The following is a 22,527-nucleotide window of genomic DNA, read 5'->3' on the forward strand; positions in this document are numbered from 1 at the left end:
CTTCCCAAGTAGCTGGGACGACAGATGTGCACCACCACACCTAATATTTGTATTTTTAGTAGAGATGGGGTTTCACCATGTTGGCCAGGATGGTCTCCATCTCTTGACCTCGTGATCCGCCTGCCTCAGCCTCCCAAAGTGCTGGGATTACAGGCGTGAGCCACCCCGCCCGGCCTCTGCCTATTCTTTATGCCTTTCCCTGCTAGTCTTTAGTAACAAGTGCCACTGTGCCCGGCCGCACTGAGAAGGAATTCTGAAATGGGTTAAGGATAAAATCATCTGCAAGGATTTTAGGCCACCGTACCAAGCAAGGGTAGCGCTTCTGGTGTGGGAAAAAAAAAAAGGAATTATGCATGGGCCCTGTCTCGCCTTTTGGAGGACATGCCCCTCCCTCTTTAGATGCTGCTCCGTGTCCCTGGCTCTCACTCTTAGAAGTCCCCCCATGGATGGGGACCTGTCTGCAGAAGGCCCCAAAGATCCTTTGGAGGGGGATCTAGGGCAGAGGTGGCACAGCGTAAGGAGGCTTAGGCCAGTTCTGCTACAGGGCTTGGGTTAACAGGCTTCAGGGTCTCCATGCCTCTTGCTACCACCAAAAGGAGAGGACCTCAAATGCCAAGGTCAGGTGCCAGGGGAGGGGAGCAAGGCGGCTGCTCCGCATGCAAAGGAAGGCCTTAGGCCGGAGGGGCAGGAAATGTCTTCTTGGCCCATGTGGCCCATCCTGAAGCTCTAAGAATTTGATTCAACTCCTCGGATGACAAGAAGATTCCATTCACCTAATGTGCAAATTCTCACTGATTACTAATCTCTGCGTGAAGAAGGAAGACTAGGCCATGTCCAGGCTTAGGGCGAAAGCGTATATATGGTTGGAAGGCCACTCATTCTGGTCTTTACCATTCTAGAGCCTAGTATTTTATATAGCTTTAGAATAATTAAAAAATCTTCTCTACAGGTTAAGGTAGTTTGTCTAGTGGTACCAAGATTCATCAGATGATTCTTGGAGAGGATCTCGACGTTGAATAACACATTTCCAAATAATCAAAAGGCATATCATCAACATGGACTTTTGCGCATTTATGTGCATCTGTATGTGTTTACACACACAGGCATTTATACACACACGTACATCCATACATCTTAGATTTTGCATTCTCTCAACCATGGCTCAGGGGACTTACTTGCTGCAGAAGCTGCTTTGCCTTGGTGCCTCCATTAATAGTGAAAACAGTAAAGGGCTCTGGCCCTGGGACCCCATGCACCGTGACTCTGTGAGTCTGCAAACATTTTCTTTCTTCTGTATTAAACATCTGTCAAGAAGATCACATGGCTGATCATTCATCCTTAATCACATATTTCTAAGCTCTATTTAATACAGAAGTGCTAGTACTTAGAAGTATGGATAGCAACATGTAAATGCAAAAGATGAGAGTCCATTTGTAGCCCAGTGCATCTTAATGTGGTAGAAGGGGCAATGCTACCTCTTCCTCAATCATTTAGTGAGGGTATTTCATAAGCACATCACCAAAATATCAATTTATTTTAAATTACGGTGTATCTTTCCATCACAATTAGAGGCTGATATTATCTGAAATGTACATTAGTTCTTACTTATTAACTGATGTTCCACAGTATCTATTGAGTTCCATCTCTCTTCAGGGTACTGGGCTAGAAATTTGGATGGTAATAATAAAATGTTCTGCCCTTACACAGTACACCATTCAGGCACACGAATCATTATAATGCAAAAATATATTTGTTAGAAAGAGCTGGGTAAGTATGTAACTCAATTCTTTGGGCATTTTGTGTATTAAGATATATTCATTCATTCAAAATAAGTAATTTATGGAAGGCTTATAGTGAATCAGACATTATGCCCGTCCCTAGAAAATCAGTGGCAAATGGGACACTATCCCTGCCAAGGGCTTCCAGGTGAATGAGACAGCTAGAGGGAAATGTAGGCAGTTGTAAGGAGCATGGCACATTCCTTGCAAACCCAGAGGAAGTGGCCTAGAAGAGGTTTGGGAGAAACCAGGGAGGGCTTTCTGAAAATGGTATCTGAACCAAATCTTGAAAGACATAGTTTAGCAGATGAAGAATGAGACAAGAGAACCCCAAATCGATGTAACGTGTACAAAGACTTAGAAGTGGCCTACAGCAGGGCATTCTGGGAACATCAAGTTCTACAACTAACTTGTTGGAGGGAGAAAGGCTGGGGATGCACGCAAAAGCACAGCCACTCAGGGCTTCGCCTAACTGGCGAAAATTTAGATTGAAACTGGCAAAATGAGGATCTGAGGGCTGAAGTGTATTTTTAGCATGTACTTTATTTTTATTTGGGGTGGGGAGGAGAGGTTAACTTTGTTATGCTTGTACAATGCGATTTTTAAAAAATCAGTTTTACTGAAGTATAATTGTCATACTATAAAATGCACACATTCTAATTGTATCATTTAGCGCACTATACTATTAATTAAAAAGATTAAATAGTTGCCAACATTTACAAAACCCCAGATGTCCTGATTCTCTTGAAAAACCAAAAGATCTGACGACATCACAAGGCAACAAGCAGCTAGATCTGAGAGCTAGGTGACAGCTGCCCCTCTAAATGACCCAGGAGCTCTCTGCTTTCTAAGAGTCTGCACTCAGCCCAGGTCCATGCCTGCACATCATCTTCTTGGGACCCCTCCTGGCATGTGAATTTGTGACTTCTGGTATAAACTATACCCTGAAAGCAACAGAGAACTGATGGAGGGTTTTTCACAGAGGAGAGACACGATCATATTTAGATAGATCTGTTTGGGAGGCCCTAGATGCAGACAGACAGAGGGGCAAACCCGGAGGAAATGAGACCAATTAGGAAGACTCTACCACAAGCCAGGTGAGAATGAACCAGGGCCAAGGCAATAAGGACAGACCAAGATGAATGGATGTGAAAGATACTAAGGAAATAGAATGATCAAGTCTTAAATGGGGAAGAAGGCCAGGATGACCTACAGTTATTGGCTTCAGCAATGGAGAGTGATGCTCTCCATGGTCAAACGCATATTTACCAAGCATATATCCATATATGGCTGCCCAGGAGCCCCAAAGATGGCAAGGTGTGATATAACAAAAAAGTACATATTTGGTCTTTGTCCCCAGTTCTTGGCACACAGCTCCTAAAACCTTTGAAATCTCTGGAGTGAAAAGAGTGTCTTTTGTTGCTACTGAGATGACTGGTGGCTGAGAAAGACCAAGGCATGATTAGACGGGTGGAACCCTCAGCCCTGCTGCCAGACCTCAAGGAGGGGAGGGGGCTGAAGACTGAACTAATCACCAGTGGCCAGTGATTGAACCCATCATGCCTAGGTCATGAAACCTCCATAAAAACCCTAAATGATGGGGTTCCGAGAGCTTTCAGGTTGCTGAACGCATCAAGGTTCTGGGAGGGTGGCCTGGAGAGGACACAGAAGCTCTGCACTCCTCCTCCCATACCTTGTTCTGTGCATCGTTCCATGAGGCTGCTCCTGAGGTGCATCTGTTCTGATCAACTGGTGATAATAAGCAAAGCACTCTCATGAGTTCTGTGTCATTCTAGCCAATTATTGAATCTGAGGATTTATAGGGATCCTCTGAATTTATAGCTGTTTGGTCAGAAGTCCTGGTGACAACCTGGGACTTGTGACTGGCATCTGAAGTAGGAGTAGTCTTGTGGGACTGAGCCCTCAACGTGTGGGATCTGACACCAACTCTAGATGGATAGTGTTAGAATTGAACTGAAATGTAGGACACCCAGCTGTTGTCAGAGAGTTGGAAAAGACACCACATTTTTGGTGTCAGAAGTGTTGTGAGTAAAAACAGCTCATCTGTGGCATCTGTGGAATCTTCAGCTGTAACAGATATTGAGGTCACCCAGCTTAGAACTGGGTATTTGGCCCTGCTCTGCCTTTCTGAAAGCATCTGATTCCTGCTCTTTGTACCAAGTGGCCCTGCCCTTCTTGTCAATCCTCTGCACAAGGTGGAAGCCACACCTCCCTCCACGTTGGCCAAAGTGCTGTTCTAAACCTTGGACACATGGTGCAATCACCTGATGATCCTTAAAAAAACTGATGCCTGGGGCCCACTGCAGAGATGCTGGTTTAACTGCTGCGGGGCGTGGCCTGTGCACATGGAGTTTTTAAAGCTCCCCAGGGGATACAAATACACATTCAAGGTTGCTGTGGAGTGAAGAAGGGAAACAGGAGGAACACCTAAGCAAACAAGGGCAGGGACAGCGGGAGTCAAAACTGATAGTGGTGAGGGCAAAAGAAGGGCAGAGAAGAAAGCAGAAAGTAGCAGTGGAAGCTGTCATGGCCAGTGCCATTGTGAGCACAGAAGGTACCTTTCCAAAGATTGTTAGGACTATGTTGAGTCTGAGATTGACACAAAAGTAATCACGTTGTTAAACATGTAATGGGGGTAACCAATGGACACACTTTTAAAATGTATGTTTAATTTAAAGAAGCAGCATAATGGAATTAGCCAGTTAATTAAAGTAGTTGTTTTAAATATACCTTTTTAGAGACAGGATCTCATTCTGTTGTCCATGCTGGAGTGCAGTGGTGTGGTCATAGCTCACTGTAGCCTCAAACTCCTGGGCTCAAGCAGTCCTCCTGCCTCAGCCTCCCAGGTAGCTGGGACTACAGGTGCTTGACACTATGCCCAATTGAAACACTTTTTTTTTTTTTTAATAGAGATGGGGTCTTTCCCAAGCTGATCTTGAACTCCTGGACTCAAGCTATCCTTCTGCCTTGGCCTCCCAAAGTGTTGGGATTAGAGGCATGAGCCGCTGCACTCAGCCCAGTTTCTTATCTAACTAAACCATCCTGCATTAGTGAGGGGGCCCTGGTCTAAGTGTCTTCAAACTTTAGTGGGCACTGAGTTTCCGTGGGGCACTTGTTAAAATGCAGATTCTGGTCAGGTGCGGTAGCTCATGCCTGTAATCCCAGCATTTTGGGAGGCCAAGGCGGGAGGATCACTTGAGTCCAGGAGTTTAAAACCAACCTGGGCAATATAGTGAGACCCCATCTCTACAGAAAAAGAAATTAGCTGGGCATAGTGGCACACGCCTGTAGTCCCATCTACTCAGGAGGCTGAGGTGGGAGAATAGATTGAGCCAGGAAGGTCGAGGCTGCAGTGAGCTAGGATGGCACCACTGCACTCCAACCTGGGTGACAGAGTGACACTGGGCGACAGAAACACACTGTCTCTGGAAAAAAAAAAGCAGATTCTGCAACTGTGGCACTTTCTACAGTGTCCTTCTTCCATTCTCAAGGGTGCAGATTCTGCATCCCCCAAGCACTGAGGTGCAAGTTATGCGTCGCCAGCGGAGCCTATTGCTCTCTCCAGCCTTGCTCTGCCTCTGACATTTGCCTCTGGACTGCTGAAGGAGCAAAAGATTTTCCTGGTTTAACCTAAAGTTTCTAGAAGTATTGGAAATGCTTCCTACTAGGCTTTGCTTAATAAACCTCTTCCCCACTTTATTGTATTTGGCTCACTTCTCTGGTAGACACTATAATACATGGGCTTTGTTACTAGAACTTGGGTGTAAATCCTGGACTGCTGCTTGCTAGCTGTGTGCCCTCAGATGTACTGAGCTCTACCTTCCTCATCTGTAAAATGGAGATGATACTAATAGCTACTGCCTGACGTTATTGAGAGGACTGAGTTAGTATATATATAAAGGGCTTGCTAAAGTGCCAAGTGTCAGCCATTACTGTTATTAATTTCCATAGCTACCTAATTAATAACTCACACCAACCACTTTGCTGAGCCACAAAAAGCCCACCTTCAGTGTAGCAATCCCCATAAATATGCTGAGTGAAACAGAACTTCATTACCGAAGAGGCTGACATGGTACTGCCAGAGGAATTTTCTTCCATCCTTCTGCTGTTAATGAATAAACTAGAGATTTCCAAGACTTCATTGTGAAGGTTTCGCAGCTGAAGATGTCGATAGCCTGGAGTAATACAGAATTGGCAAAAGCTTGTTAACCATGCGCTACTGAAAAGAAGATGCTCCTGGAGGTCAGTAAATGACAGGTAGAAAGAAGACCTTAAAATGGGCAGGGATGGCAACAGGCTTGCAACCAACAGGCGCCTTTTCGCCAGGAGAGTGCTGCCCCCTGAGCTACCCAATGGCAATTAATTTGTTCAAGTACTGTTTCCAACTTAGACTCAAACAGAAAACCTTAAACTCAGACAAAACCTGATCTCGTAGGAAAACCTGATCACTAACAGTCCCTGTTCGAATGTTCTACCTTAGAGCAGTTTTAGTGATAACAGAATATTCCCACCATGGGAGATTGGTTATAAATTACGGTATGACTGTAAGTGTAAGTATAAAATGGAATAATACACAACTGGTAAAAGTGGTAATGTACATGTATAGTTATTAACATGAACGGTTGCTCACTATATACATTAGTAAGTGAAAACCAGTAAGTTACAAAACATGAAGATTGGTAGAAAGCCTATTTGTTAAAAATATATCTGTATGCTCATATGTTATATACATGGGAGGAGAAACAAAGCCTGCAAGACTTATACACCAAAAGTGACTGTGTTGGAGAGATGGAAAAATGGATAATTAAAAAAAATTGTTTTTGTTTCTATGTACTTTCTCACATGTCTGTAATAACAGTTATGGGTCTCCCCCGACCCCATACTCCCCATTCCTGTGTAGAAGTCCTAACCCTCAGTACCTCGGAATGTGGCTATATTTGAAGAGAGGGCCTTTAAGGAGGTAATCAAGTTAAAATGGGGTCCTTCAGCTGGGCCTTAATCCAGTGGGACTGGTGTCCTTATGAGAAGAGGGGATTAGGACACAGACAACATAGAGGGCTGACTGTGTGAGGACACAGTGAGCAGGTGACCATCTGCAAGCCAAGGGGAGAGACCCCAGAAGAAACCAATCCTGCCAACACCCTGATCTCAGACTTCCAGCCTTAAGACTGTGAGGAGATACATTCCTGTGGTTCAAGCCACCTAGTCTGTGGTATTGACTAATTAAATGACCACAGGCTACTTGCACAGAGAAGAGAAACAGGAAAAGAACACAAAGTAGGAAACTGTAATGTGTTTGTGAGCTCTGAGGATGGCAGCTTGAGTGTGGCTGGGAGAGGAAGTGCGTACTTAGAACATTGGTGCTCAAAGGAGACCATCAGAGCCAGCGCACCTGGGAGCATGTTAGAAAGGGAAACTGTCAATTGCACCACTGCACTCCAGCCTGGGCGACAGAGCCAGACTCCATCTCAAAAACAAAACAAAACAAAACAAAACAAAACAAAAAAATGATGCACAGGCTGAAATTTATCAGAGTGCCACAGCAAAGCCAATCCATAAGCCAACAGCTCTAGCCTTTGCCCAGAATTCTTCATTACCCTCTTCCTGCACCTGAAAACCAGTCCCAGCTTCCAAAACTGGACTTCTGCCAGGCACCGACTCCAACCTCACGGTCACTTAGGCCACCACCACACCCGACCCCTCCGACATCTCTGTTTCCTCTCCTTATTTCAATCCCTGCTTTAAAACTGCCAGCAGTGCTGTGGGTAGTATTTAGGAAGAAAACTGTGTGGAAATGTGAGTGCAACAACCACTGCTCCCAACATCAGCAGGTGTGGGTGAGGCTGCACTTTACAAGGGATATTGTTAATACCGCAGATTCTTAAAAAATGTAAAAGAAAAATTTCTTTTGAGACGTGCTTCAAAAGTGCTCCAATCTGTATTTCCTTTTGCTTCTTATTTCAACTTCTTTATAGGAAAATGTCAAACACAAAAGAAGAGAGAAGAGTATAAGGAAATTCTGGCATCCATCGTCAAGCTACAACAATGATTAACATTTGGACAATTTTATTCTACCTCGTTTTAAAGCTTTCAGTGGAATGATTCTCTGAGCAGTTACCACTGAACTGTTGTTTTCCACAACTGCAAAACGAAGAAATACGAGATCTTCGAAGTGAACGCGGAACAGAAACTGCTCGTTCCACATGGGGTTCAGGGTGTTTCGATGGATGGGCTTCGTGCGGAAATGGCAGCTGTCCAGAGGCATGCCCAGGACATCGACTTCAATGCACGGGCTTCCCGTGCTGTTACTGGGGCACACATTCTGACCAGAGACAATCTAGAGTGAGGGAGACAAAAGGGATCAAAGTCACTGAGGATAAAAACGAAAGACAACCTCTATACCTCACCGCTTCCCTCTGCAAAGGAATCCCAAGAACACTGGAATGGACAAAGTGAATGATGAATAAAACTGTTTAAAAAGTAAGTGATTGTAGGGCCGGGAGCAGTGGCTCACGCCTGTAATCCCAGCACTTTGGGAGGCTGAGGTGAGCAGATCACGAGGTCAGGAGATCGAGACCATCCTGGCCAACTTGGTAAAACCCCATCTCTACTAAAATACAAAATATTAGCTGGGCATGGTGGTGCACGCCTGTAGTCCCAGCTAGTAGGGAGGCTGAGGCAGGGGAATCGCTTGAACCCAGGAAGCAGAGGTTGCAGTGAGCTGAGATCACACCACTGCACTCCAGCCTGGTGACAGAGCAAGACTCCATCTCAAAAAAAAAAAAAAAAAAAGTAAGTGATTGTAACTGGGTAATCACATGACTGGAGTCATGTGAAAAGCCTATTTTGTCAACATCATTCACTTAACTGTAACCTTTCAACTATCAAAATGTTCAACTATCTTAAAAAACCAAACAAGATGAAGTTAAATTTCTCACAAAAGACTACTTTACTCAATATAATAATAAATTTGTTACTAATATTCTGTTCAAAATGTCATAGGAATATGTTTCATAACTTGAAAACCATTTTCTTGATCAGTTTCATTTTGGAGCAAGTTGCAGACATGTTAGGAATTAATTAACAGCTTTCTGTAAACAGATAAAACTACCCTCGCCCCTAGCTAAAAAAAACAAAAACAAATAGGAAAGGGGCTACTGTCCTGCTGTCTTAGGGAAAGAGAAAAAGCAGTTTGGGTGGTAGGAAAGTCTGTGAATGGGGTTATCCCAGGGGTTTGGGGGTGTCGTACTTGGAGGGCTGCCTGGCATTCTTCCTGTGGAGGGAGAGAGACAAGATCTAAAGGTGGAAAGAGATGACCAGGTCTCTATTGTTGTTTTGTTTTGTTGAAACAGTGTCTCACTCTGTCACCCAGGCTGGAGTGCAGTGGGTGTAATCTTGGCTCATTGCAACCTCTGCTTTCTGGACTCAAGTGATTCTCCAGCCTCAGACTCCCGAATAGCTGGGACTACAGGCATGAGCCACCATGCCTGGCTAATTTTTTTTGTTATTTTTTGTAGAAACAGGGCTTCACCATGTTGCCCCGGCTGGTCTCAAACTCTTGAGCTCAAAGCGATCTACCCACCTGGGCCTCCCAAATTGTTGGGATTACAGGTGTGAGCAATCACACCTGGCCAGGTCTCTGTTTTTAAGAAGAGCCTATGGAGTTTTGACAATAAGTTAATTAGGTGAAAAGGAATAAGGAAAGGCCCATGAATGATAAAGGTTAAATTATAACGAGGAAATATACTTAATTGTATTTGTATATTGACGCAAGTTTGTCTGATCTTAGAGCTTTGGAGCTTAACATGAGCTGATCTAACAAAAAGCGCAACTTTCATGGGCTATACTCATAGTTATGATTCTGTGGGCCCTGGAAGACAGAGTTACCATCATCAGTACATCAGGTGAAGCAGGGACCTCATAAGTCCTGCTCCTGGGCTCTGGCAAACACAGTGTCTGGCAACAGCTTGCCTAGCCATAGCTACTGCTTCCTGGGAGATAAATACATTATTCTGGGAACTAAATCTGTATGACCAAAATTGTGACATGACAACTTTCCAATGCCTTGAATTCAAAACCAGTTCATTTTCAGAAAGGCTTAAAGCCAACCTTAAGTTCTTTCTCTAGGGGCTGTACTTACAGTTAAAGAATAGACTACAGGATCCATGCTGTCCAGATCTCTTTCCAGTGGAGAAAACTTCTGATACATCGGGCAGTTCTTGTCCCACAGAACCGGAGGTTTCAAAACATAACCACAACCACCATTTGCCTCAAACATTGCAGCATTTAAATGTAAAGGGAGATCTGTAAAACAACAACAACAAAAAGCCAATATAGCATGTTACTTTGTCACTTAAGTATCATCTAATAAATTTAAAGTTCAAAAGAACTTTGCATCAATTTCCCCTAAGCTCCAGCATGAAAAAGAGATAATCACCCATTCGTCCCACAGATTGATAAATGCCTACTATATGCCAAGTTGTGTGAGGCATCAGATACAGCAGGTAATAAGAGAAAAATTCTTGTCTCTCTGGGGCTTACAGTCTATGGATTGCCCTGTGTTACCACTCCAAACTAGGTTCCACCACTTAAAAGCGCCTTTGCAAATATTTGCTACATCTGTCTGAAAAATCTTGTGAAATACAGTTGGCCATGGGGGATTGGTTGCAGGACGAGAAGGTACCAAAGTCCACAGATGCTCAGGTCTGTGATATAGATGGTGTAGAATTTGCATTATAACCTATACCATCCTTCTGTACACTTTTTCTTTTTTTTCCCCTGGGAGCATAGATTCAAGTTGCCCTGAATGTATGCTCCCTCTTCTGTATACTTAAAATCATCTCTAGATTACTTATAATACCTAATCCAATGTAAATGCTATGTAAATGGTTGCCATACTGTATTGTTTAGGGGAAAAAAACCCAACGAAACAAGGCTGTATATGTTCAGTGCAGATGCGACCATTCATTTTTCTAATGAATATTTTCAATCCACAGCTGGTTGAATCCACAGATGTGGAACCCAAGGATATGGAGGGGCAACTGTACCTTATTTGATACTAAATTTTAGAAAGGAATAATGGCTTATCTCTAAACCATGCAGACAATTGTATGGACAATTCTTGCTATTTCAAATGTAAGATAAGAATCTTAATTATACAAGAAAGAATAGGAGAATAGACAGAAAAACATGCTTTTCCTTGAAATCTTAATTTCATCCCATAAATTACAATACATCTACTTTTTTAAAAATTGTAAACATGGAAAAAAAAAATCACATCTGATTCACATCATGTCCACAATCCCCTCAGTCATAAACGTCAAGAACCTTCACAGAAGCTTTGAGTTTTGTGATGAACAATTGGATTCCTGCACTGTTTCTAGGCTCTTACTCAAATGCTCACCTGATGGCACAAGTCTGTATAAAAGTTACCCAAATGAGCAAAAAGTTGATGAGACACACCTGATGAATATTCCCTCTGATAGATTCCTTCCACGTGCAAGAATGAACTTTGTACATGGACCACATCAAGGCAAAGTGCAGTAAGCACCTTGGGGCAATGAAAAGTTGGCCTCTACTTGTCTCGTCTGTAAAATGTTTCCATGTCTGTGGGGTTGGCCAGTATTGCGTTCAGGAATTCCTGGTGTAAGGTGTCTTAGACATATGAAAGCTCCTTATCTGTAAAATGAGTGCAGAGGACCTCATCTCTCAGGCCCCTGCCAGTCCTGATGTGACTGGTTCATTGTGGCCATGCTGCCTCACCTGCATTGGGAGAAAATTCTCTTCTCAGGCTACTTCGTGACAGAGGAACACAGACATGGTGAGGGTAGCAAAGAGGGTGAAGCCAACTAGCTCATATGGGGTGGGTAAACGTGAAATGGATACATAGTACTAACAACAGCAATGGCAGCTCACACTCTGCACTCTTACTAAGGACCAGACACCATTCTAAGCACGTTATATGTATCAGGTATCTCCCAATAATCTATGAAGCAGATCCTTTTAGTATTTCCATTTTTATGGATGAGGAAACTGAAGCACAAAAAGCGAAAACACCCAAGGAACATAACTAGTAAGTGGTGGACATTATAAATCGAGCCCAGATGGCCTAACCCATTGTTCCCATTCTTAACTACTGAGCCATATAATGTACATCTTATAGGGGTGTGGATACAGTAAATGAGATTTGGCATATACAAGGTGCTCAATAAACAGTAACTATATTTTTCTGTGATCATGACATCAATCTCAAGTGATTTCAGTAGCACCGTGTCTATCCTAATAGTTTTCCAAAACTTTAAAGCTGTAAAGCCAAAACTCTAAAGCTATTATTAAAACTTTGAAGCTTTTAAAAAATTATTTTATTTTGCTGTTTTAAGTTCAGGGGTACATATGCAGGATGTGCAGGTTTGTTACATAGGTAAACATGTGCCATGGTGGTTTGCTGCACCTATCAACTCATTCCCTAAGTATTAAGCCCGGCATGCATCAGCTCTTTCCCCTAATGCTCAGTTTCTTAACTGAAATCTAACTTGGTGACCTAACATGTAAAAGAGATCCACGTAGAGCCACACAGTTTGAAATAAAGGTGGGACCTCAAATCTAGCCCTCTTGCTGTCCCCTGGACATGGTCCCAGAACTTCATCTGGGGCTATAGTTTAAAAATCATCATTCCAACCAAGTGAAAGACTATGCACAAATCAGTGTAACCTTGCTACACCTCTGAAACAATGCACATAGTGATAGATCAAGCATACCATTGCCTTGATGGTCTTCTACTCATTAAAATACTCTGCATTATGTAGACACCATTCACATAATGTTTACCCTTATATATGAGGACTGGAAAAGTCTGTCATTCAAAAAAGCTTAAAAAATTCTTTAAAAAAAGAGGTTTTTCTTTTGACTAGGGTTGCATGTTTACACATGGTAAGGTACTGTTCTGCCTCAGATGCAAAGAACTTAGAGGGTCTGTTGCCAGCAATAACCAGGGGTTTGCATACCAGCCTCAGGTCAGTTTCTAAACTCAAGAGTTGGTTTTATTGAGTATTGATCTGGGAAACTCCTAGTTCCAGATCACTTCAGACCTCCTTGGAGTTGATGGAACCAGCAGAAAGCTTGGGAAGGGATGGCCCTAAGTCCACGGACACCCACTTGGAACATTAGAATCCTCTGAAATCCAGGAAGTCGCAGAGCAGAAGATCCATGAAACCTCTTGGGAGGTTGGCCCTGGGAGGGTTTCTCTGCTATTTGGTTGGGATGCTTCATGGAAAATCAAGCACTTCCTAGCCTGGAAATTCTTTTCAACAGTTGAAAAATGATGCTTCAATTGTTGACTCTTATCAATCTATTGGATCTATCTATCTATATTTCTTGTTCTTTTTTATTGAGATAGTGTCTCGCTTTGTCACCCAGGCCAGAGTGCAGTGGTGCGATCTCGGCTGACTGCAATCTTTGCCTCCTGGGTTCAAGCGATTCTTTTGCCTTAGCCTCCTGAGTAGCTGGGACTACAGGCACGCGCTACCATGCCTGGCTAGTTTTTGTCTTTTAGTACAGATGGGGTTTCATCATGTTGGCCAGGCTGGTCTCAAACTCCTGACCTCAGGTGATTCACCTGCCTTGGCCTCCCAAAGTGCTGGGATTACAGGCATGAGCTGTCATGCCCGACCCCATCTATGTATTTTTTGAGACAGAGTCTCGCTCTGTCACCCAGGCTGGAATGCAGTGGCGCAATATTGATACACTGCAACCTCTGCTTCCTGCTCAGCCTTCCAAGTAGCTGAGACTACAGGTGTACACCACCAAGCCCCACTATTTTTTTTTTTTTAATATTTTTAGTAGAGATGGGGTTTCACCACGCTGGCTAGGCTGGCCTCGAACTCCTGGCTGGAAGTGATCCACCCACCTCAGCCTCCCAAAGTGCTGGGATTACAGGTGTGAACCACTGCACCTGGCCTTATCTATCTGTTTGAATTTGCAATTCAGAGAAGTAAATACTTGGAAAAGATCTTGACCAAAAATCAAGAACCACATGTTCATATTGCAGTGGGGCTGATGGAGATAATCTGCCTCAACTGAGAGTAGCAAGCATTTACTGAGCAACTACTGTGTGCAAAGTATTAATATGAAATCAGGCTCTACCCCCAGTTTGCAGAAACGAAGACCATTTTTACAGATGAACACACTGATACTCCATGTTGCTTGTACTTTGTCCAACATGGGGAGATGTTTAATCAGCACATTGAATGGAGAGAGGTTATGTGATAGCACATTTTCCCGGTCTGGAAAATTATGCAGAGAAATTTGAGGAGGAACCACCCAGCACAGCCGTTTGATTGGGATGGCTTAAAGATGTACTCTCAATCCCAACTTGATTTGGAATAGAGGCAAAGCCTTTAAGGGTGAGTGGAGGACAGGCAGCGTTAGTCTGTACTTCTGGACAGCAGGGTGACCCACGGAGTGGCAGCTCCCTGTGTCCCCTTCACCTGTGGCTCCCTTTTGCCATCAGTGGAGCCAGTGTGTCTACACCAGTCCTGGCACTTCTGGAGAAAGGGCACATCCAAAACCAAATGCACTTCCATTTCCTTGAGAAAATCTTTTGATAGTGACTTCAGTTTACTTAAAATATGCTGGTATAACAACCAATGGCACCAGGTGGACACAGGACTACAGACAGGGCTAGAGATGCGAACCCACAAGCCACTCAGAAAAGAATGAACAGAAATAGAAAATAAAATTTTTACAACTTTGAAAGTATTTCACGATTATTTCCATTTGCGAGCCCAAATCATACTGTTTTCATAACTTATCAAACACACTCAATGATAGTTAACCTTTGTAGAATGCTCTCTATGTGCCAGGCACTATGCTAAATATGGTACTTCACTGGCATCATCTTATTTAATTTTAACTGAAAGAAGCACATATCACAAGGGCAGAAACGTGACCAATATCTCTAATCATATGTCTTTGGGGTCATCCACCAATGGGTGTTGTTGGCACCAGTGCCAGGTAGCTAGCTGGTCCCAGAGCTAAACCTGTGGTTTGACCTCAGCTGGAGACAAGGCCATACTGTGGTTTGTGGTTCAGCATGGTTAGATGAGACTGGATTCAGTTCACGGGACATGAATGATAACAGCTGCCTGCTGCTTGACTGTTCAAAGGAAAAACTGTGGTTTATGAATGAGTTTTAAGGAAACATTTTTCTACTCTTTCCTCACCTTCTGTAGCTCCTTTCCTCCCCCATAACCAAGTGGAAACAAAATTCTTTCTCTTTTAAACTTCCAGACTCCTTGAATTTTTTAGTACAAGTCATCCTACCTTCAACAAATTAACCAATTTGTGCCTTGGTTTGCTCATCTGAGAAATGGCGATCATAAAGGTACACAACTTCAGAGCTGTTGTGAAGACTAAATCAGATAATAGGGGGTCAAGAATTCAATGTACTGCCTAATGCACAGTGAGTGTGCAATCAACGGCAGCTTCTACTCTGGAGTGTTAGGCCTCATATCAGAGTCTCATTGACTATGGAGAAACATGATCACTACTTACTCTGTTCATGTACTTCGCATACTTGTTTTCCTTTTGTTAGCTACTCCTGGGGCACTGACCATTATTCTCCATCTCAATTCCAAAAGGATAAGAAGCTAAAATGGTTTTAATTTGCAAAGTGGCTGGAGCGACATTACTTTTTGACTGCAAGAACAACTGCATAGTGAGACAGGTTAACTAGGTGGTGTTAGGAAATCCCTGCTCCAAAAAGAGCTTTAAACATAAACCAGACACGGCTCTGTCAAGAGCAGCTTGGTGTTTGAAAAACTGCATTAAAAAAGGGGCAGGACCAGGAGACCTTACAGGCCCCTTCAAGGTTCTTCAAGGTTCTTTTCTATCACCTTAATCTGAAACATGAAAAGCACAATTCAGTATCAAATTCACTTCTGTTTTCCATCATCATATTTTTACTCTCACATACGGTGTGCCCCAGTCTGGAATCTTGCTCATTTGAAAAAATGTTGTCAAACTGCATTTACTGAAATGTAAGATGCAAAGGAGAGAGGTGAGCGTGCAGGCCCCTTACCATCGGTCTGGTAGTTGAGTGCCACGAGCTGTATCCCATGGAGCCAGAACATGATGGGGTTCGGGTTGGAGGAGTCGATGCGGGTGGCAGCAGGGTAAGTTCTCAGCAGCTGACAGGCGGTGTGCTGGATCAGTTTCTGAGAATACCTGCGACACAGACGTTTGGCGGCATTTTCATTCAGCGACGAGATATGATAACATTTAGGAGTTCTAATGATAGCACTGAGGGACGTGGTTGGGTTGAGAGGGGAAGAAGATTCCTCCCAGGTCTGTCGAATGCCTTCACAGGAACCTAAACCCCCCAAGAAATTAGCCACAGATTAGTGTAGAAAACTTTAAATATTTTAGTAAGATAAACCTTGAACAACATCCCACTAAACAGTCATAGCATATAAACCACATCAGAATACCTCTTGGATTTTACTTGTGAGTTAGCTTGCCACTTTGAAAAAACATGGTGGCTACTTAGTTTTAAAATGAGTGTGGTGGCTGTGTGTGCTGGCTCATTCCTATAATCCCAGCACTTTGGGAGGTCAGGGTGGGAGGATCGCTTGAGCCCAGAAGTTCAAGACCAGCCTGGGCAACATGGTGAGAGCCCATCTCTACAAAAAGTAAAAAATAAAATAAAACCAAACAAAAAAAACCCCACAAGAAACAAAACAAAATGAATGTAGCAACATCAGTTTAAATTAAAAAGCCTGGAAGTCCTTTGCCTCAGTACTTCATCTGAGTTGTGGTATATTTGCACAAATAAACAATATATGTCTAAAGATATTCATGCCAGCATTGTTTTTCATAGGAAATAACAAAATCCAATCAAACCAAGAAGAAACTCAAATGTATCAGTGAAGAAGTGATTAAATAAATGACAGTATATCCGTGCAGTGGACCACCACACAGGCATTAAAGATAATAACGAAGCTATATATACAGAAAATTATGTGAAAAGTTACAGCAAGTATAAAGGTTATACACGTATGTTTGGTTATACAGGCATACCTTGTTTTATTGTGCTTTGTTTTATTGCACTTTGCAGATACTGCGCCTTTTTTTTTTTTAAAACACATTTAAAGTTTGGGGCAGCCCTGCCTCCAGCAAGTTTATTGGTGCAATTTTTCCAACAGCATGCACTCACTTTGTGTCTCTGTGTCACATTTTAGTAATTCTTGCAAAATTTCAAACTTTTAAACATTATTATATATCTGTTATGGTGATCTGTGATGAGGGATCTTTGATGTTTTATTGTAATTGTTTTGGGGTGCCATGAACCATGCCCATTAGATGGTAAACTTAATTGACGAATGTGCATGCTCTGACTGCTCTACCCACCAGTCCTTCACCCATCTCTCTCCCTCTCCTCGTGCCTCGCTATTCCCTGAGACACAACAATACTGACATAAGGCCAATTAATAACCCTACAATGGCCTCTAAATGTTCAAGTGAAAGGGAGAATCACACGTTTCTCACTTGAAATCAAAAGCTAGGCTGGCCACGGTGGCTCATACCTATAATCCTAGCACTTTGGGAGGCTGAGGCGGGTGGATCACCAGAGGTCAAGAGTTCGAGACCAGCCTGGCTAACATGGTGAAACCCCGTCTCTACTAAAAATACAAAAATTAGCCAGGCAGACGCACCTGTAATCCCAGCTACTCGGGAGGCTGAGACAGGAGAATCACTTGAACCCTGGAGGTGGAGGCTGCAGTGAGCTGAGATTGCGCCACTGCATTCCAGCCTGGGCAACAGAGCAAGACTCCACCTCAAAAAAAGAGAAAGAAATAAAAAGCTAGAAATAATTAAGCTTAGTGAGGAAGGCATGTCAAAGGCCAAGACAGGTCAAAAATTAGGCATCTTGTGATAAACAGTTAGCTAAGTTATGAATGCAAAGGAAAAGTTCTTGAAAGAAACTAAAAGTGCTACTCCAGTGAACACACAAAAGATAAGGAAGCCAAACAGCCTTATTAGTGATACGGAGAAAGTTTTAGTGGTCTGGATAGAGGACTAAACCAGCCACAACATATTTTAAGCCAAAGCCTAATTGAGAGTAAGGCCCTGAACTCTCTTGTTTTATGAAGGTTGAGAGAAGTGAGGAAGCTGCAGAAGAAAAGTTGGAAGCTAGCAGAGGTTGGTTCATGAGGTTTAAGGAAAGAAACCATCTCCATAACAAAAAATCAGCAAGTACTGATGGAGAACTACAACAAGTTATTCGTGAGATCCAGCTGAGATCATTGATGAAGGTGGCTACATTAAACAACAGATCTTTTTTTTTTTTTTTTTTTTTGAGATGGCATCTCACTCTGTCGCCCAGGCTGGAGTGCAGTGGCGCGATCTCAGCTCACTGCAAGCTCCACCTCCCAGGTTCACACCATTCTCCTGCCTCAGCCTCCTGAGTAGCTGGGACTACAGGCGCCCACCACCATGCCCAGCTAATTTTTTTTGTATTTTGAGTAGAGACGGGGTTTCACCGTGTTAACCAGGATGGTCTCAATCTCCTGACCTTGTGATCCGCCTCGGCCTCCCAAAGTGTTGGGATTACAGGCGTGAGCCACCACGCCTGGCCAAACAACAGATTTTTAATGTAAATGAAACAGGCTTCTATTAGAACAAGATGCCACCTAGGACTTTCATAGCTAGAGAAGATAAGTCAAGGCCTGGCTTCGAAGAAAAGGCTGTCTCTCTTGTTAGGGGCTAATGCAGCTGATGACTTGAAGTTGAAGCCAATGCTCATGGCCCATTCTGAAAATCCTAGGGCCCTTAAGAATCATGCTAAATCTACTCTGCCTGTGTTCTGTAAGTGGAACAACAAAGCCTAGATGACAGCACATCTGTTTATAGCGTGATTTTTCATGTCTGCTAACACAGTATCCAGTCTGCAGCCCATGGACAAGGAGTAATTTGAACTTTTAAGTCTTATTTAAGAAATAAATTTCATAAGGCTAAAGATTCCATAAGTTGTGATTCCTCTGACGGATCTGGTGAAAATAAAATGAAAACCTCCTAGAAAGAATTCACCATTCTAGACGCCCTTAAGAGCATTCATGATTCATGGGAGGAGGTCAAAAGAACAACATTAACAGAAGCTTGGGAGAAGTTAATTCCAAACTTCATGGATCACTTGGAGGGGTTTAAAACCTCAGTGAGGGAGTAACTGCAGATATGGTGGAAACAGCAAGAGAACTGGAAGTGTAGCCTGCAGAAGTGACTGAATTCCTACAATCTCATGATAAAACTTGAATGGATAAGGAGTTGCTTCTTAATGGATGAGCAAAGAAAGTGGTTTCTTGAGATGGAATCTACTATTGGTGGAGATCCTGTGAACACTGTTGACATGACAACAAACGATTTAGAATATTTCATACATTTAGTTGACAAAGCAGCAGCAGGGTTTGAGGTCTGACTCCAATTTTGAAAGTTCTACCATGAGTAAAATGCTATCAAACAGCATTGCATGATACAGAGAAATCTTTTGTAAAAGGAAGAGTCGGATGATGTGGCAAACTTCACTGTTGCCTTCTTGTAAGAAACTGCCAGACACCCCAGCCTTCAGCAATCACCCCCCTGATGAATCAGCAGCCATCAACACCAAGGCAACACCCTCCACCAGCAAAAAGATTACAACTTGCTAAATGCTCAGATGATTGTTAGCATTTTGTATCAATAAAGTATTTTCTATTGAAGTATGTACATTTTTTAGACATAATGCTATTGCATACTTAATAGACTATGGTATAGTGTAGACACAACTTTTGTATGTACTGGGAAACCAAAAAATTAATGTGACTCACTTTATTGTGATATTCACTTAATTGTAGTGGTCTGGAACCAAACCTGCAATATCTCTGAAGTAGGCCTGTATCCTATTTGGATTACCTTAAAAAGGATCTTATTTTTCTTGAACAAAACATAATAAACTTAACAGTGGTTACCTCTGGAGAACAGTACCAGGACATTGAGTGGAAAGGAATTTTAATAATACTCTGTATTGTTTGAGTTTTTAACTATGAGAATTTATTACTTTCATAATAAAAAGTAACTAGAAATAAAATAGCCATATATTCTGGAGTTATAATGGTGAAGAGAACAGTTTCAAGAAACCACTAGAATGTTCCAAGGTGCCTCTAATTTTAACTCATGAGGTAAACACTGCTCAAACATCTTCAGTGAAATGTTATTTTTATTTTTAATTTTTAAATTTTTTTTGAGACAGAATCTTGTTCTGTCGCCCAGGCTGGGGTACAGTGGTGTGATCTCGGCTCACTGCAACCTCCGCCTTCTGGGCTCAAGCGATTCTCTTGCCTCAACCTCCCTAGTAGCTGGGATTACAGGTGTGCACTAACACACCCGGCTAATTTTTGTATTTTTAGTAGAGACGGCATTTCATCATGTTGTCCAGGCTGGTCTCGAACTCCTGACCTCAAGTGATCCACCCACCTTGGCCTCCAAAAGTGCTGGGATTACAGGCACGAGCCACTGTGCCAAACCTGAAATGCTGTTTTTAGTACATTAAAAGTGTAAATTAGCTATTACAAAAATTTATACTAAGACAATATTGACGTTCATGGAAAAAGAATTTAAAAATTCAAGGGAAGTGCTTAGACGGTAAAATATCTAAATCATCCAGCATGCAGAATCAAGCAAAGATATTGTAAGAAAGTGACTTTACTTTTTCCAGATGTTTTGTTAAATGATGCTGTCTCCCCTGGGCTCATTCTGCCCGGATTGTTGCCAAAAATGGACTTCCTGCTTTTCCTTTCCTTTCCTCTGTTAGAGCCAGATGCATTTAGAGTTGACAGTCCTGTTCCCATAAAATGAAAATAAATAAGCCAAAAACTACAAGCAAGGCAACTCAATATTTTCCATCCCCGTTAATGTTTATTTTGAAGTCCTACTACTCCCTTGGAACCTAGTACAGAAACCCTACTAGCAGTTTTTGTTCTGTTAATAATAGCACTGTAGGCAATTAAAGCAAAGTTTTAAAAATCTCTATAGGCAAATGCAACAAGAACTGCATGCTTATCATAGAATGACCACAAAATCACACACACACTTAGCTGATTGTGCATCAGAAAGAGTTTGAAAAACTGCATGGAAAGAAGGTGCTGTGGCTAGAAATTATCAGGGGCTAATTATTTAATTTGGAGAGATGAAGGAATGGTTATTCCTTGAGTTTTAGTGTCATGTTGTCTAGGTTCAATTCCTGCTGGTATTAGCCTTGACTTAACACCTCCTTCTTTGTTCCTCAGTTTCCTTATCTACAAAATGTGTGTAATGATAGGAACTCACTCATAGGGTTAGTTTGAAGATTAAATGGGAAATATGGCGATAATGATGTTGCATGGCTTCTCTTTCTCACTCCTGGTCTAACCACTCCCTGGATCCTTCATGCCTGGCACAGTGCCTGGTGCAGAGCAGGAACTGAATACATATTTGCTGAATGAGGAAATGAATGCACACCACATAGACCTGGCTCCAATATAAAAAGAGTGAGCTGAAGGCAGCAGTGAAGCCAGAATTGCCTCCAAATTGTTCCCACTGTCATAATTGTACTTTTGGAGAGTAATTCCCTAAGCTGAAGCAGCATTCAGGAGGTCCTCTTTCAGATGATAACACACCTTCCAAGAACGTCATCAGAGACAAGATAGAATGGTATTTAAGAGCACACACTTTGGAGTGAGACAGCTGGGTTTAAAATCTGTTCTTAGCAGGGCAACCTCACACAAGTTACTTAACCTCTCTACATCACTCCCTCATCCAAAAATGGGCTGTGGTTAGGAATAAACAAGATAATAGAGTAGTGTGTCTTGTTCAGGGAAGTGCTCAGTCCATAGTAGCTTTTATTATAGCTTAACGTGGGGCTTTTAAGGTGTTTTTTCTCCTCCAAAGTATTCACAATAGCAAACATGCACAAACTTAGACTATTGAGTTCTCATGCCTTGATCTTAATATTTGTGTACATTTTACTCTTGACACGATTACTTAATAATGGATTTTCTCCCAAGTAAAACTGATGAGGGGGCTGGGGGGAGGGGCTCTGTTCATTCTGGAGTTTTGCATGTATCCTGCCACATGTCAATATCTTCTACCAGTATGTGGGTATCTCAGTGAAGAGCCTGGTTATTCTTTTGGGATGGGGAGGGAAGAATGTAAACAAGGGCTGAGTGATCAAAAAAGGGGAAGGATTTTGAATTGTGAGAAGGAGTCCAGAAAAATAATGAAGAAGCAACAAAGAACCTTCAACTACCCTGTTGGCTCACTTACCAATAACGACATTTCCAGAAAACTGGGATTACAGGTGTGCACCACTACACCTGGCTAATTTTTGTATTTTTAGTAGAGACGCATTTCCCCATGTTGTCCAGGCTGATCTCGAACTCCTGACCTCAAGTGATCCACTCGCCATGTTCCAGACGATGTGCTAATCACACTAGATACTTTATTGCTAATTTTTACAGCAATCCTTTAGGTTAGGACTGTTACACCCCTTTTATAGATAGGGAATCCCAGGTGCAGAGCAGCTATCAACTGTTCAAGTCAAGGTCATGGAGAGACAGAGCTGGGATTTAAATCCACACGGTTAGCCTGGTGGCTGCCTCCCTTCCTCAGCTGAGTCTCTAGTTAATTTTAGGGTCTTCCTTTCATCTGTGTTTTCCCTTAC

General features: G+C 42.5%; 1 protein-coding gene across 3 annotated transcripts in view; it reads right to left on the reverse strand.

Moving 5' to 3' along the window:
* PLCE1 (phospholipase C, epsilon 1) overlaps window positions 1–22,527 on the reverse strand; it is a 348,582-nt gene that overhangs the window by 15,479 nt on the left and 310,576 nt on the right. For all 3 annotated transcript variants that reach the window (XM_011988462.1, XM_011988460.1, XM_011988463.1), the window contains 6 exons: window positions 20,536–20,667; window positions 15,877–16,167; window positions 9,940–10,103; window positions 7,875–8,136; window positions 5,856–5,974; window positions 1,176–1,304 (listed from right to left, as the gene is read on the reverse strand). In XM_011988462.1, coding sequence (XP_011843852.1) covers window positions 1,176–1,304; window positions 5,856–5,974; window positions 7,875–8,136; window positions 9,940–10,103; window positions 15,877–16,167; window positions 20,536–20,667 — 1,097 coding nt within the window. The remainder of the gene's footprint in view (window positions 1–1,175; window positions 1,305–5,855; window positions 5,975–7,874; window positions 8,137–9,939; window positions 10,104–15,876; window positions 16,168–20,535; window positions 20,668–22,527) is intronic.

Source organism: Mandrillus leucophaeus, unplaced genomic scaffold, assembly GCF_000951045.1.
Source record: "Mandrillus leucophaeus isolate KB7577 unplaced genomic scaffold, Mleu.le_1.0 Scaffold331, whole genome shotgun sequence".
NCBI lineage: Eukaryota > Metazoa > Chordata > Mammalia > Primates > Cercopithecidae > Mandrillus > Mandrillus leucophaeus.